The 13621-nt window shown below is 24.8% G+C and overlaps 4 protein-coding genes across 4 annotated transcripts; 3 read left to right on the top strand and 1 right to left on the bottom strand.

Moving 5' to 3' along the window:
- Positions 1–9: 9 nt before the first annotated feature.
- LOC114119973 (protein phosphatase 1 regulatory subunit 7) lies at positions 10–3774 on the top strand. The gene is made up of 6 exons (XM_027981724.2): positions 10–244; positions 322–443; positions 2045–2241; positions 2308–2470; positions 3011–3319; positions 3398–3774. Exons 1-6 carry the CDS (start codon positions 223–225, stop codon positions 3569–3571), a joined length of 987 nt encoding a protein of 328 aa, XP_027837525.1. The 5' UTR covers positions 10–222; the 3' UTR covers positions 3572–3774.
- On the bottom strand, positions 3767–9687 carry LOC114120032 (U3 small nucleolar RNA-associated protein 14 homolog A). Its single transcript, XM_027981799.2, has 7 exons — positions 9394–9687; positions 9108–9306; positions 7797–8036; positions 7376–7726; positions 5567–6741; positions 5286–5505; positions 3767–3976 (listed from the first exon to the last, which is right to left on the bottom strand). The coding sequence occupies exons 1-7, from the start codon at positions 9507–9509 to the stop codon at positions 3785–3787; spliced, it is 2493 nt and encodes an 830-aa protein (XP_027837600.2). The 5' UTR covers positions 9510–9687; the 3' UTR covers positions 3767–3784.
- Positions 9688–9888: 201 nt separating this feature from the next.
- On the top strand, positions 9889–13244 carry LOC114120000 (26S proteasome non-ATPase regulatory subunit 6). Its single transcript, XM_027981757.2, has 2 exons — positions 9889–10055; positions 11408–13244. The coding sequence occupies exon 2, from the start codon at positions 11415–11417 to the stop codon at positions 12618–12620; it is 1206 nt and encodes a 401-aa protein (XP_027837558.1). The 5' UTR covers positions 9889–10055; positions 11408–11414; the 3' UTR covers positions 12621–13244.
- LOC114120028 (EKC/KEOPS complex subunit bud32) lies at positions 10504–11154 on the top strand. The gene has a single exon (XM_027981794.2). The coding sequence runs from the start codon at positions 10504–10506 to the stop codon at positions 11152–11154; it is 651 nt and encodes a 216-aa protein (XP_027837595.2).
- Positions 13245–13621: the final 377 nt, after the last annotated feature.

The raw sequence follows: 13621 nt of genomic DNA, 5'->3' as shown, positions 1-13621 counted from the left end.
ATTTCTTTTTACTGATTAGAATCCATATAACTTGGTACTTGAATTTTAAAATTTATAAATATTTAATTTAAATGTGTTTTTGCATGAATATAGTCCTAATTTAGAGTTATAGATCTTTGGGTTTTAGTTGATCGTTGAACAATCTAAATTTTGGTGAAGAAATAATTTTAAAAATATTGAAGAAGAATAATATTATTTGTTATCTATTTTCAATTTAATAAAATGGACACAAATGAAACTGATGGTAAGATTTATTTAAAAATATATTTATAATAAAATTTGGATTAAACTGATTTGTCCAACTATTATGTATTAATCTAGGAGCTAATGGAAATGTTGAAACTAAAAAAATAGAAGAAGAAGGTACTGAAAGAGTGGACGAAAATGGAGTAAAATATATTATATATGAAGAAAATCAAGTGGAAATAGATGAAAATGCTGAAGTAAATTTTTTTTAAACATAAATTAATTCATATCTAAAACTTTAATAGGTACTTAGTGTTTTTTGATAAATGCAATTTTAGATTTCGATAGAATTGAATTGCACTTATTTATTTTATATAAGTGCACATACTGTACCTATAATCAAATACTGTCTTATGTCGTAAAATTTTTATGTCAGAATTATTACCTATTAATATAACCTTACCTATTAGTACCTATTATTTGTTATAGTTATATTTTTATATTAATTAACTTTGATAACATTTATATAAATCTTAAGAGAATGCTACTTCCATATATTTATCATATGATACGAGGATTTATTACTTTATTATTTAAAAAGATACTATACCCGTATGTTCTGTCTTTGTCTTACAAACATATTACAGCAAGTTTATGTTTAGAAGGAACCATATCTTCAAACTAAAGTATTTATTTTAATATAATAATGAATCAGCCCGTTATAAAATGTTAAGTATATTATCTAGGGATCTAGTAGACTTTTTTCTTGTATTTAATCAAATTAATAAGTAACCTTAAAACTATATTTCTACTTATAACTTGGATTCAAGATTTATTGAACATTTTTTTTTAAATAGGTTGTATTGTTATTGGTTTTTATGTCATCACTGAGTACTGACTATACATGTTTAATGTTTATATAATAATTATAAATTTTATTTTTTTTTATGGTCATCATCATTTAAGTTTATTTTATTTTCGAAAAACACACATTTTTAATTAGAGTGTTTTTATATTAAAATGGATGCTTCAAAAACTATTTTACTGTAAAATTTTAAATTAAAAATATTTGTTGTTATTCGAAATAGTTATAAAATTTTATAACCACAAAAATAGTAAAAAACATAACTATATACTTCCATCCAGTTATATAAATGATAAAAAAAATATCTTTTAATACATTGGGTAATTACAGTGCTTTTATGTTAAAAGAATGACTGTACCTATAATAGATGATTTGGTATTTCTTACTTGAATTAATGTAATTGTGTTATTTTTATTAACATTTACAAATTCAATGTTGTACATATACTCGCAAGGCAATAATTTAATATTATTATTTTTATAACTGTATAATTTTAAAGTTTTGTAATCCTTGTAAGATTACAATGACACAAAAACTGAACATACTCTCAAGGATATGTTAAATTTAAAAATTTAAAATATTCTCATCCGTTAAATATAATCTAACATGTAATCTATGTAAAAGGAAATAGAATAGTCTAAGCCTCTAAGGGCCGTTCTTTCAATGTTCGGTTAGTGCCTGATAACACTAACCGGAAGAATTTATTATGAGTTAACTGATGAAATTCTACCGGTTAATCTTAACCGGACATTGTTAGAACGGCCCTTAATCTGAATAGAGTATGAATGGGTATGTCTCAAAAATAAAAAATTATTTTACAGACATACCTATTTTACTCCTTCATGCTTATTAATAATTTTCTTAGTTTTAGTATGTATTATTTTTTTTTATCTGTATAGTTCTGTTATAAATGTCTAATTATTTTACTGCTAATTTTCTAGATCATAATCTAAACTTGTTAACTCATTGCTTAGATCATGTCTTCTTTTTTAGGAGTTAGATTTAAATCATCAAAGACTAGATAAAATTGAAAACTTTGAAAACATGCTAAGTCTTCGCTCTTTATGTCTACGTTGGAATCATATAAAGAAAATCGAAAATATTCAAATGCTCGTTTCTCTTAATGAACTTGATTTATATGATAACCAAATCACTAAAATTGAAAATTTATCCAGTCTAGTAAACTTGAAGTAAAACTATTTATTTATGGATTGTATGTACTAATTTTAATATAAATTTATATCTAATAATTTTAGAGTGCTTGATTTATCGTTCAATCGCATAAAAGAAATTGAAGGTCTTGAACAGTTGATCAATTTAGAAAAATTGTATTTATCCAGTAATCGAATAACTAAAATTACAAATGTTAATCATTTATTAAATCTTCAAATGTTGGAATTGGGAGATAATAAAATTAAGGTAAGTCTGGTTTTCAAAAAAATTATTTGATTAAAATTTTGCTTATAAACATTATTCGATTTGCTTAGTATAGTTTATACTTTTTATTTATTTATCTTTTTGCTGTTAAATTTGTATTAATTATAATATTATTATTTTATAAATTATGTGTAAAAATTATTTGTGTAATATTTAGTGTTTCAAATGTATTTTGACACTCATTTCTACTGACTAGACTAATTTATTTTAATAGTATTAGAAAAACAAATATCTGATACTTTCTAATATAAGAGAAAACATATAAAAGTTATTAAAGAGAATTTATTTTTTAGTTTAAAAGAAAATGTCACTATTATTTAAATTTATATATTAGTTTAATATTTTAAATTGCTTATTATAAAGTTTTTACAAGCGTTTTTTGAGAAATTATTTTGATTAAATTAGATACTATGAATTTCGAACCTTAGTTATTAGTTTTATTTTATATTTTACAATTTTGTTAAGTGCCATATTAATTTAATAATTATTATTTTAATATTTTCAAATGTATATCATTTACAGACAATTGAAAATATTGAATGTCTCACTGGTCTTACTGAATTATACTTTGGGAAAAATAAAATTGATAAAATACAAAATTTAGATACATTGGTCAACTTAAAAATATTAAGCTTACAAAATAACAGTTTAACCAAAATTGAAAATCTTAATGAGTTGAAAAAACTGGATGAATTGTATCTATCTGAAAACGGAATCACTGTAATTGAAAATCTCAATGATAATATTAATCTTGGAACTCTAGATTTGTCTATGAATAAAATTTCTAGAATTGAAAATATAATACATTTACAAAACTTAACAGAATTTTGGGTAATAATAATACATTTTTAAAAATACAACACTTATAAGTTGATAACAAAAAAAATGCATACATCGATTATTTTTCAGATTAACGACAACCAAATAAATGATTGGAATAATGTCCAAATTTTGGAAAATTTGAAGAAACTAGAAACTATATACTTGGAACACAATCCATTAAGCAAGGACAGTGCATATAGACGAAAAATTAAATTAATTATGCCATGGATTGCCCAAATTGATGCTACATTGGCTCGATAAATTATTTAAATTGACTAAAAAGCTTTTTTTAAATAGGTAACTCACTTATATCATTATACAATGTTCTTAATATTATAGTTTTTCTTTGTATTAATAATTAATTTGTATAATTAAAAGTTCTCAACTAAAAATATATTTATATGATGATTGTGAATTGAAACACTAATATATTATGTATAATAAATAAAAATAAGATTTTAAAATTTGAACAAATTATTCATTTAATTTAATTTTAACAACAGAATTTTCATCAATTGGATTAATAATTTGACCCATTTGAGTAACAACTGGGGGAGCGGTAAGTTTTTGGAAAACTGTCTCAGGTACCCACGTTCGTCCTACGGGTACCTTGATTGTTTCTTCATACTCTTCAATACCTTTAAATGGATATGGCAATTCAGAAACCTAAAAAAAAAAAAAGAAATATGTATATTATTATACAAACAAGTAACAACAATTATAATTCATAAAAGGATTTACAACTTTTTTTTTGTTTCTTATTTAAATTATGTGTATTTTATTAAACTTATTGATGTTACAATGATTTTATTTTTAAAAAGTACCTATTAGAACTGTAAAAAATTTAAATTGTCAAGTAAGAATAGTTCTTATAGTTAATTGGAATCAGAATGAGAGGTTAAAGTAATTCAATAATTGAAGAAAAACAATTAAAGGAAAACGAGAATTGATTTATTTTAAGATAAAATTATCACTTGAAAATAAAAAAGTGCAAAGGAACAAGATTTTTATATTTATGTTTATTTATGTTTTATAGGCATTTTAAGTTAAACAATTTTTTCATTGGGACTTATAAACTCTGCTAATATATATACACATATTCACTATACATAGTGAATTTTTTAAAAAGTTTAGATTCATTTTAAGCTATTTATATCAAGAACCTGCATTCTTATTGTTATTGTATGTTGGTATTAAGTTAGTTAATAACAATTAGTTATTATATTAGTAGGTTATATTATAATTAGGACTATGGATTTATATGCATCAGTATGTTTTTTTCTGATAGTTGCTTATGTCAGAAGTTTTCACATATCATTTCATGACGATGTAAATGGTAGTAATTTCATTGTGCATATTTTTACATATCTTGAATAAAATTAATATTATTGCATATTTCCACTATAAAACGCAAACAATTAATGTTTAAAGGTATATTTTGTCATTACTAGACGTTTTAACATCAAGTGATGTCAAATGGAGTTCTAGTAAATATAAGAACATCTAAAGGTCTAACAAAAGATGGTTTTTTTTTTGAAAATTTAAAATATCATGTGTTTGTTTTGTAAAATACATTTGATTATTGTTAATAGTAAAAAAAATATTATTAATTTTAGTATTTCTTTTTTTTTAGTGTATCTATATTTTTAAAATTTTTAGGGTATACGATATTAATTGCATGTTTTTAATAAACCAAATGCAAACTTCACAATTTTTTATTGCATATAAACCCTAGCCTTAATTATAATAAATGTTATTTGTTTTAGATACAAAATAAAATATCCACCTTATTATTAAAAAATTAAATCACTTATATAAATATGGACCAATAGTCTCCATTCAGATTTTTTTTTTTTTTAAAGTAACATTTGGAGCTGAATTCAAATCTAATATATTCATTGAAGTGACCCACTAATGATAAGGTAATTAAAAATATAATTCTTACTAGTAGTTATTTAATAAAAATAAATCTTACTAAATGTGATCTAATAGAATCATCAGCATTTTCATGAATAATAACTTTTTCTCGGTTGAAATCTTTACGTGGCGGTTTAGCTGGTGTTCTAAACATCCCCATGTTAGTTCTTTTCTTAAATGCTCGTTTCCTGATATTAGGGCCAGCCCAACTTCCCCAACCAGGAAGCGTTGTTTCTGTTTTTGGTTTGGATTGCTCTTCTAACTTTTTCTTCTCCTCCCTAAATATAAAACCATTATATAAAACATATGTTTAAATGATAAAGATTGGATAGTTAATACTTGAATTCATTAATGATATCATCATCAGCAAAAGCTTCTGCAATCAACTTTTCTTGATCGTTTTCTTCTTTATCATCTATTTGATCTTCTACTTGAGTCATTTCTTCAGTTTCTAAATTTGTTTGAGTTACTTGTAAAAACTCTGTAGGATCAATATTTTGTACTTGCTTTTTGGGGTTAACAGGGTTTACAACAGTTTTAATAGCAGATTCTTGGTTGTCTTCAATATTGCTCGTATTATTAGTATCTAAAGTTCTATTATCCTCATATAAAGGTTCATTAAATGCAGCCTTTATACGTTTATTATTCATTTTTAAGTAATCACTCTTTACTTCTTCATTCTGACGTTTAACATTTGTTTTTACAGGTTGTTTAATTTTAGCTTTGTTAAGTTTAAGCAATTTCTCATTAATTTTATTTTTTAATTCAATTTCAACAGACTTAAATGCATTTTCAACATCTCTGTGTACTTTTTTTTTGTTTAAGTTATCATTAATATTATCTAATGATACATACCAAGTTCCAGCAACTGTATTAATTACATCGATGTTACTATTTTCTTTATTGCATAGAGCCTTAGGTTTACTTTTAATATTTTTATCAAGTTCTTTAATTTTAGTTTCTGATTCAATCGTATCATCTGAAAAATGGACTTTTTTTGTTTTTGGTGTAACAATTTTTAAAACTTCAACATCACTCTCCTCATCATCAAAAGTAGAAAGATCATTAACTGTAATATTTTTAACCTTATTTTTCTTATTGTTTTTAATTTTATCTTTAGCCGTTGCTACTTTATCACGTTTTAGCTTGTTCATATTATTTTCTTTAGATTCTTTAGTTTCATTATTTTTCTCATTTGATTTATTGTTTTCAGATTGATCATTTATACCATTAGTTTCACTATTTTTATCATCTGATTTATTGTTTTTAAATTGATCATTTATGTCTTTTGCTCCACAATTATTTTGAACAAAATTATTATAACCAGCCATAAAATCTTTGAATTCTTTTCGTTCGGCAAGCCAAGGATTATCAGGGTCAACCACTTGCTCAGGTATTTCAATTTGTTCTTCGTCAGAACTATCAGAATCATTTGTATCATCATTCAATGATGGTTGTACTTTCTGAGTTAATTCTTTACTTTTTCTTAATTGTTCTGCTAAAGCTATTCGGCTCTACAAAAACAAAAAAAACATATAATAATGACAATCAGTCGAATTAAGACAATTTATTTAACATCTAAATTCAAGATCTATTTTTAAAATCCGTATAACATTAATATTCTGTGTCATAAAATATAAACTATTACAAAAATGTAGAAGCTAATTAAAAGAAGATGTGCTTTTAAACAATCTTTCATAGCTCGGTAACTAACTTAAAATTTGTGTTCTAAATACTATTTTTTATTTATAATATAAATGAGTCTTTCAATACCTTGTCTCATATAAGAGTAACCTCTAGCAACAAATAAGGTTTTTGTATGGTTATAGGAATGGGTATGATTAACATCTGTGGTGCATCGCTTTATTATTCCCATAACTGTCTAGTTTTCTAAGATTAATGCATTAAAAGAAATTTTTAGCCAGTGTATTGTTGGAAATGAAAGCTTATTACAAAAACTGATTTATTGAGGGACGATAATGAATATTGGTCACCGTCTAAAATTACTCTTAAGATACTGACTATACAGTAACAATCATTTACTTAAAAAATTAGAATTTAATAAAAATTCTTATCAAACTCTTATTAAATCTTTGGTGAGCACTACTTCTAATCTTCAAATTTTATTTGTAAATGTTTATTACTTACATCTTTATCATATTTAGCTCGTACTACATGATTTCGGGCCCATTGTCCAGTAGATTTATGTCTCAAGCTAGCACGCTCTTCAGCTCTTGTTTTTTCAATAACATTAAGTTTCTCTAATGCTGCCACTGGATCTGTATCTTGTAATTTTTCAAATTCTTTGATTTGCTCTTTTGTCTTTTCCTTTCTTAATAATCTATGATATTTTTTGCTTTTAATTTTATTTTGTCTATGAGCTTTAGCATGTCTATATGATTCTTTAGCTCGGAAACTAGCCATACTCTTACGTTTTTCTAATAACTCTTTTAGTGTTAATGGATATTTTTCTTTTTCTTTTTCTATCCAAGACATTTTCTAAAGATTAAAAAATATAATTAGCTAATTAATAAAAATTACTATTTTTAAATTTAAACAAAATTATTACTAATTCTTTTTGCTTTTGTTGAACAATTTCACTAGATTGTAATACAGCAGAAATTTTTTTTTGTAAATCTGTAGGGTTTGTTAATCCTCGACTAAAATCAACCATACGATTATCAAAAACTTCCACTTCACTAGTTTTTAAAGGAAATCTTAATTGATCAGCAGATTTATTTTTTTCAACAATAGCAGACCATCTACTAATGTGTTTTTTGAAATTATCATAAGCAACTGCTCTTTTTATCTGTAATAAAAACATGAATAATAATTATTTTATTTATTCAATTACTTTATTAAATTAAAAGTTTTATATTTGACAGTACTATTACATTACATTTAAATTTTAAAAGGAGATGCAAACATACAATTTACAAGGAATTAAATAAAAGTATTTTTTTCAGTGCATGTAAGTGGGTTTTATAAATTAATAAGTAATCATTAGTGTGTGATTATAATTTAAGAGAAATAGTGATGCTCTTTTCACGCACATATATAAGTCACTACCACTGTGTTGCATGCTAAATATGATCTGAAGAATGATTTTAATTCATTAATATGACTATTCAAAATCAATCAGACCACATTTTAAGATTTTTAATTTCAATTTAGAATCATTAATATTTAAAAATTATAAGATATATAGGAGATAAGGAACATAAATTAAAGGTTGTCATAATATATCTCAAATAGACACAATAAAAAATTCAAGCTAGTATTTAAAAATATAATCATGATTAGATACATTGGAATGATAGACAAAATACTGGTAAAATTTGGTTGAAATAACTGAATGTTTACAATTCTCTTAAGATCAAAGTCTTAAACTAGTTAGTTTTTATTCTGATTAATGCATACTATTACTTGACTATATAATTTATTAATAGATTTATCTAGAAGTCTGGGCTTACAGTAAAAGAGAATATACCTGGTCATTTTTAAATAGATTTAATTTGAATTCTTATTAAATTATATGATCAAGACTAGTCAAATTAGGTATTACATCTCTCCATAAGATGAGAAACATTAACTATAATTAAACAAAAATTCACAGGGATATGAATTCTTGGTTGAAGAAAAAGAATTCCACAAATAGAGATAAAAGATGTTAAATCTGTAAATTTGATGTAAAATAATCAACTTTTAAGTTAAGTTAAACTATTGTTTTGGTTGTCAGACTTTTAATCAGTACATTAACACTATATACATTTAATTCAAACATCATTATAGGGTATAAGTTAAATGAGTTAAATAATATTTAATGGATATAAGATATTACCTAACAATAAATTATAATAATAGGATATAAAATGATTACTTTTTCAGCATGAACTTTATCCAATGGTTTCTGCAATAGCTTTTTTGTTGATTTAGCTACTTGAATTTTTTGTCTAATTTTTGGAGCTTTTTTTTTTAATGCATCTGTCAAATCATCAATATTTGTTGTTTGTTTTCCACTTGATAAATGAAATTCAGACACTTGTAAACTTGGTTCATTGCGAGTAGTTGGCTGAATTCTTAAATTAAAATTTTAGAATAGTTAATATAATAAATTATAATCAGTATTCATTTATAAATTGTTATAAATTGTGAAAATTAAATACTTTCGTTTGGTTTTAGACGTAATTGTTTGTAACAATTGTCTATGCTTCTCGTATGAAACATCATCCATATCTTCATCGTTGAAGGCATCTTCGTTTTTGGCTAGTGAACTAACCATATTGAAATTTAACAAAAATTTATGTATTTTATTTTAAAAACTAAAATTATAATTATAATTAAAATTTTATGTAAAACTTCAACGTGCTGAGTACTTGTTTTAAAATACAAGACGGATATGTCATATTATGAACTCTACGTTTTTACGCAAGATACACGTAACACGTGATGATCCTCCTTAGTTACTCTATGATAGTGTAATCTATTAACTGCAGATCTTATCATGAAATATAGATAACATTGTTTTTGTTTCGGTCACGATTATAAAGGAAATCGTTCTTTATAATCGTGGTTGCGGTAATAGATACCTGTTTCAAATAACCAAGGTTCGAGTGGATACCCTGATTTCACAACAAAATAAAATATTTTAGGTTAACTCAAGATTTTTATGATAAATGACGATGCAAAAAGTAAACAAAACTAAATCCATTTAATAGTTAATAGTTATTGATATTCTTTATTTTATTATAACTAAAAACTAGAAGAATAAGCTGCTGATCAAACCGTTCTTAGTATATTTAACTTAAATTGAATTTGTTAATAATCGGTAAGTGTTTTTTTAATCATTTGTAGTTTTAATTTAGGTTTATATCATTAAGTAAATGTATTTAGCAAAAATATTACATAGAATATTATGAAAAATATGTCATACCAGCTTTTGGTTTGCTTTTTTTATTTCATCTAATTAATATTGGATTTCCAGAAATCATCTTTCCTCGGGGTATTTTACTAATTATTATATGGTATAATGTACTTGTACAATAAAAATTAAAAACTAAAATAATGTTATTTTTTTTTAAATTTTGTTGAATATTTAATGTTATATGTATATCTTATACCTTAATTTATTTAATTTCAAGTATATATTAATATTTAAAATTTATTATTTTAATAATAATTCAATTTAAAATTGTATCTTATCAATTGTATATGTTATTTACTGTAATTTATATTTAATAACAGATTGTAATTCACATACCTATTTCATCCCAATCATGGAATTATATAAACAAGGAGCAGAATCAAAAATATTCACTACAATGTATTCAGATCGAAAAGCAATTGTTAAAGAACGATTTTCAAGACAATATAGAAATAAATTATTGGATTTGAACATACGAAAAGAACGTACTAAAGCTGAAGCTAAAGCTATTTTAAAATGTAAACAAGGTGGTATTGCCACTCCTGTTATATATTCTTTGGATTTAAATGACTACAAAATAATAATGGAACATATAAATGGTCAAACAGTTAATGAATATTTAACTAATATGAAAGACAAAAAATTAGATGACGATAACAATTTAAAAAAATTACTTTTGAACATTGGAGGTGTCATAGGAAAAATGCATTCTCTTGGAGTATTTCATGGCGATCTAACAACTTCTAACATCATAAAAAAAGATGATGATACATTGGTGTTAATCGATTTTGGCCTTAGCCATTTCAATCCAAGTGTTGAAGACAAAGCTGTGGATTTATATGTTTTAGAAAGAGCATTTATCAGCACACATTCTTATTTTGAACACTTATTTCCAGTTATTCTAGATGGTTATAAAGATGCTTATGAATTAGATGTCCAAGGTGTTGTTAATCAGTTTCATAATGTTCGAGGTCGAGGTCGCAAGCGACTGATGATTGGATAGTTTATATATATACATATTATATATTATTAGTTATATATATGTATTTTTTTTTTGTGTATTAAATACTTAAAATAAAAATTATTTTATGGTACTTATTTGTTCTGATTTTAGTATGATTATAAAATCCTATCCTAATTTAATGTAATTGTTTATAATGATTACTCATAGTAGTTACTTGATAAGATAAGTGTACAGTTATTTTATTATTTTAGTAATTCATTATAGCTATAAAAAATATATTATTTTTTTACAGATCCAATATGGACATAGCTGAAGGTGTTACACCAGCATATCTGAAATTGGCACAGATAAAATTTTGCTTAACTCTCCCTCAGTTTAAAAATGATCCAGATCTAATTTCATCTTTATTAGCCGGTATAGTCCAAAATAATATGGCACCTTACTACAAAGAAGTATGCACAGATTTGTCATGGAAGTTTGACCAAACTCTTTATGATAAAATGGCTGCTAATAATGCTAAGCGCATGGCAGAACTTGAACAAGAAAAAAATCCCACCATGGTAGATGATGATGACCCAGTATCTGGTATTTGGCAAGCTAAGTTGCTATATTTATGTTCCATTGGTGACCGTGAAGAAGCAACAAAATTGGCTGAGTCTAAATTAGAAGAGAAAAATGTACCTAAATCACAGCAAATTGATACTGTATTCGCACTATTTAGAGTTGCATATTTTCATGGATGTGATATCCCGGCAATGAAAAAAGCTATTGACAAAGCCACTGAGTTAATTGAAGGAGGATCTGGTGGAGATTGGAGTGCACGAAATAAACTGAAAGCATATGACGGTATTTGGAGTTTGGCAATACGAGACTTCAACCGAGCTGCTAAGCTGTTTGTAGATGTTGTACCCACATTTGAATCATACGAACTTGCTGATTTCAGCACTATCATAAAGTACACGGTATATTCGTCGATGATAGCTTTTCCTAGATATGAGCTAAAGAAAACACTCATGCATCATGGTGTTATGGCTCAGGCTTTAAACTCAGATTCTAAGGAACTCAAAGATTACTTTGTATCATTATATGAAGGTCAATATTCTAAATTCCTAGTCTATTTAGCACGCATCGAAAAGAACATGAAACAAGACCCATTGTTACATCCTCACTATAAGTATTATGTCCAAGAGATGAGACTATTGGCGTATAAACAAATATTACAAGCATATAGGTCATTGAGTTTGGATTACATGGCAGAATCATTTGGTGTGACTAAACAATTTGTGGAAAAAGAAGTTGCCAGATTTGCAGCTGCTGGGCGTTTAACTTGCAAGATCGATCATGTTGCTGGAGCTGTGGTGACTAGTAGTACATCCAAGTGTAGTTTACAATTAGGAGCGCCAGAATCTAGGTTGGAACGTGGTATATTATATCAGACTACTGTGAAAAAAGGCGATATATTGTTGAACAGATTAAAGAAGTTGGCTAGAGTTATGGATTTCTAAAAACTAAACATTGTGATTTTTTTTTTTTTTTTTTAAGATTGTATAATAAATTAATATAAAATTATGAGTTAATGCAATATGCGTGTATATATACATAAATTTATCTATGTATAATTACCTAAATTCTAATTTATCCAATTTTATTTTTTGTATTTTCACATTCATTTAAAAAAATTAATAGACTATATCCTTTTAAATTGACTTTTGAATGATTTATCTGTTGAAATCTATTTTTGGTTATAAAAGTTTTCTTAAATATATTCATGCATCATACTCATACTGAAAGTTTATTGATTTAAATGTTTGTTTACGGTAATAATTGATATGAAAATAATTAGTTCCACTTCATTGATTTGTTTTATCTCTAAAAAAGTTATATTACTACAGACTATAGTTTTTAAGTGATTTTTTCAATTATTAAATTATAAGTGAATAATGTTTATGAATATTACTCAACATATTATGATAAAATAGGTATAAGTAAGCAACTAAAGAGCGATAATAATAGCCTATGGATTGTTCTAAAATTCTAGCTTTCAACTTTAAATGTTTACATTATTGTGATGTTGTGCACTAACATTGCTTCATATTTTTCACATTATATTAAAATATAATTATACTGTATGAGTGGTAGTCTAAAATTTTTATTTAAAACTACAAATAAATAGAGTATCGTTGATAAGTAAAATTTCATGAATAATGGAATTGTTTTCAACTTGAAAAAGTTGAATTCTTAAAATATATTTATTTATTTTAACAAAAACAATTTAATTTTACATTGAAAAATAGTTTTTTTAGACCAGTGAATGGAATTTATACAATAATTGCTCATTATTTTTACATATTGTAGAAATGTAGACAACCAATAATGAATTACTGGAATATCAAACTAAGGTTAAATGTTTTGGAAATAATTTCTTGTTTATGTGTCATGTATTGATAAGTATATAAAAAATATACATATAATTAAAATTTACATGTGAAATAAAGGTAAACTTTAG

Source organism: Aphis gossypii, chromosome 3 (genome assembly GCF_020184175.1).
Source record: "Aphis gossypii isolate Hap1 chromosome 3, ASM2018417v2, whole genome shotgun sequence".
Lineage (NCBI taxonomy): Eukaryota > Metazoa > Arthropoda > Insecta > Hemiptera > Aphididae > Aphis > Aphis gossypii.
This window is presented reverse-complemented; position numbering and strand designations above follow the sequence as displayed.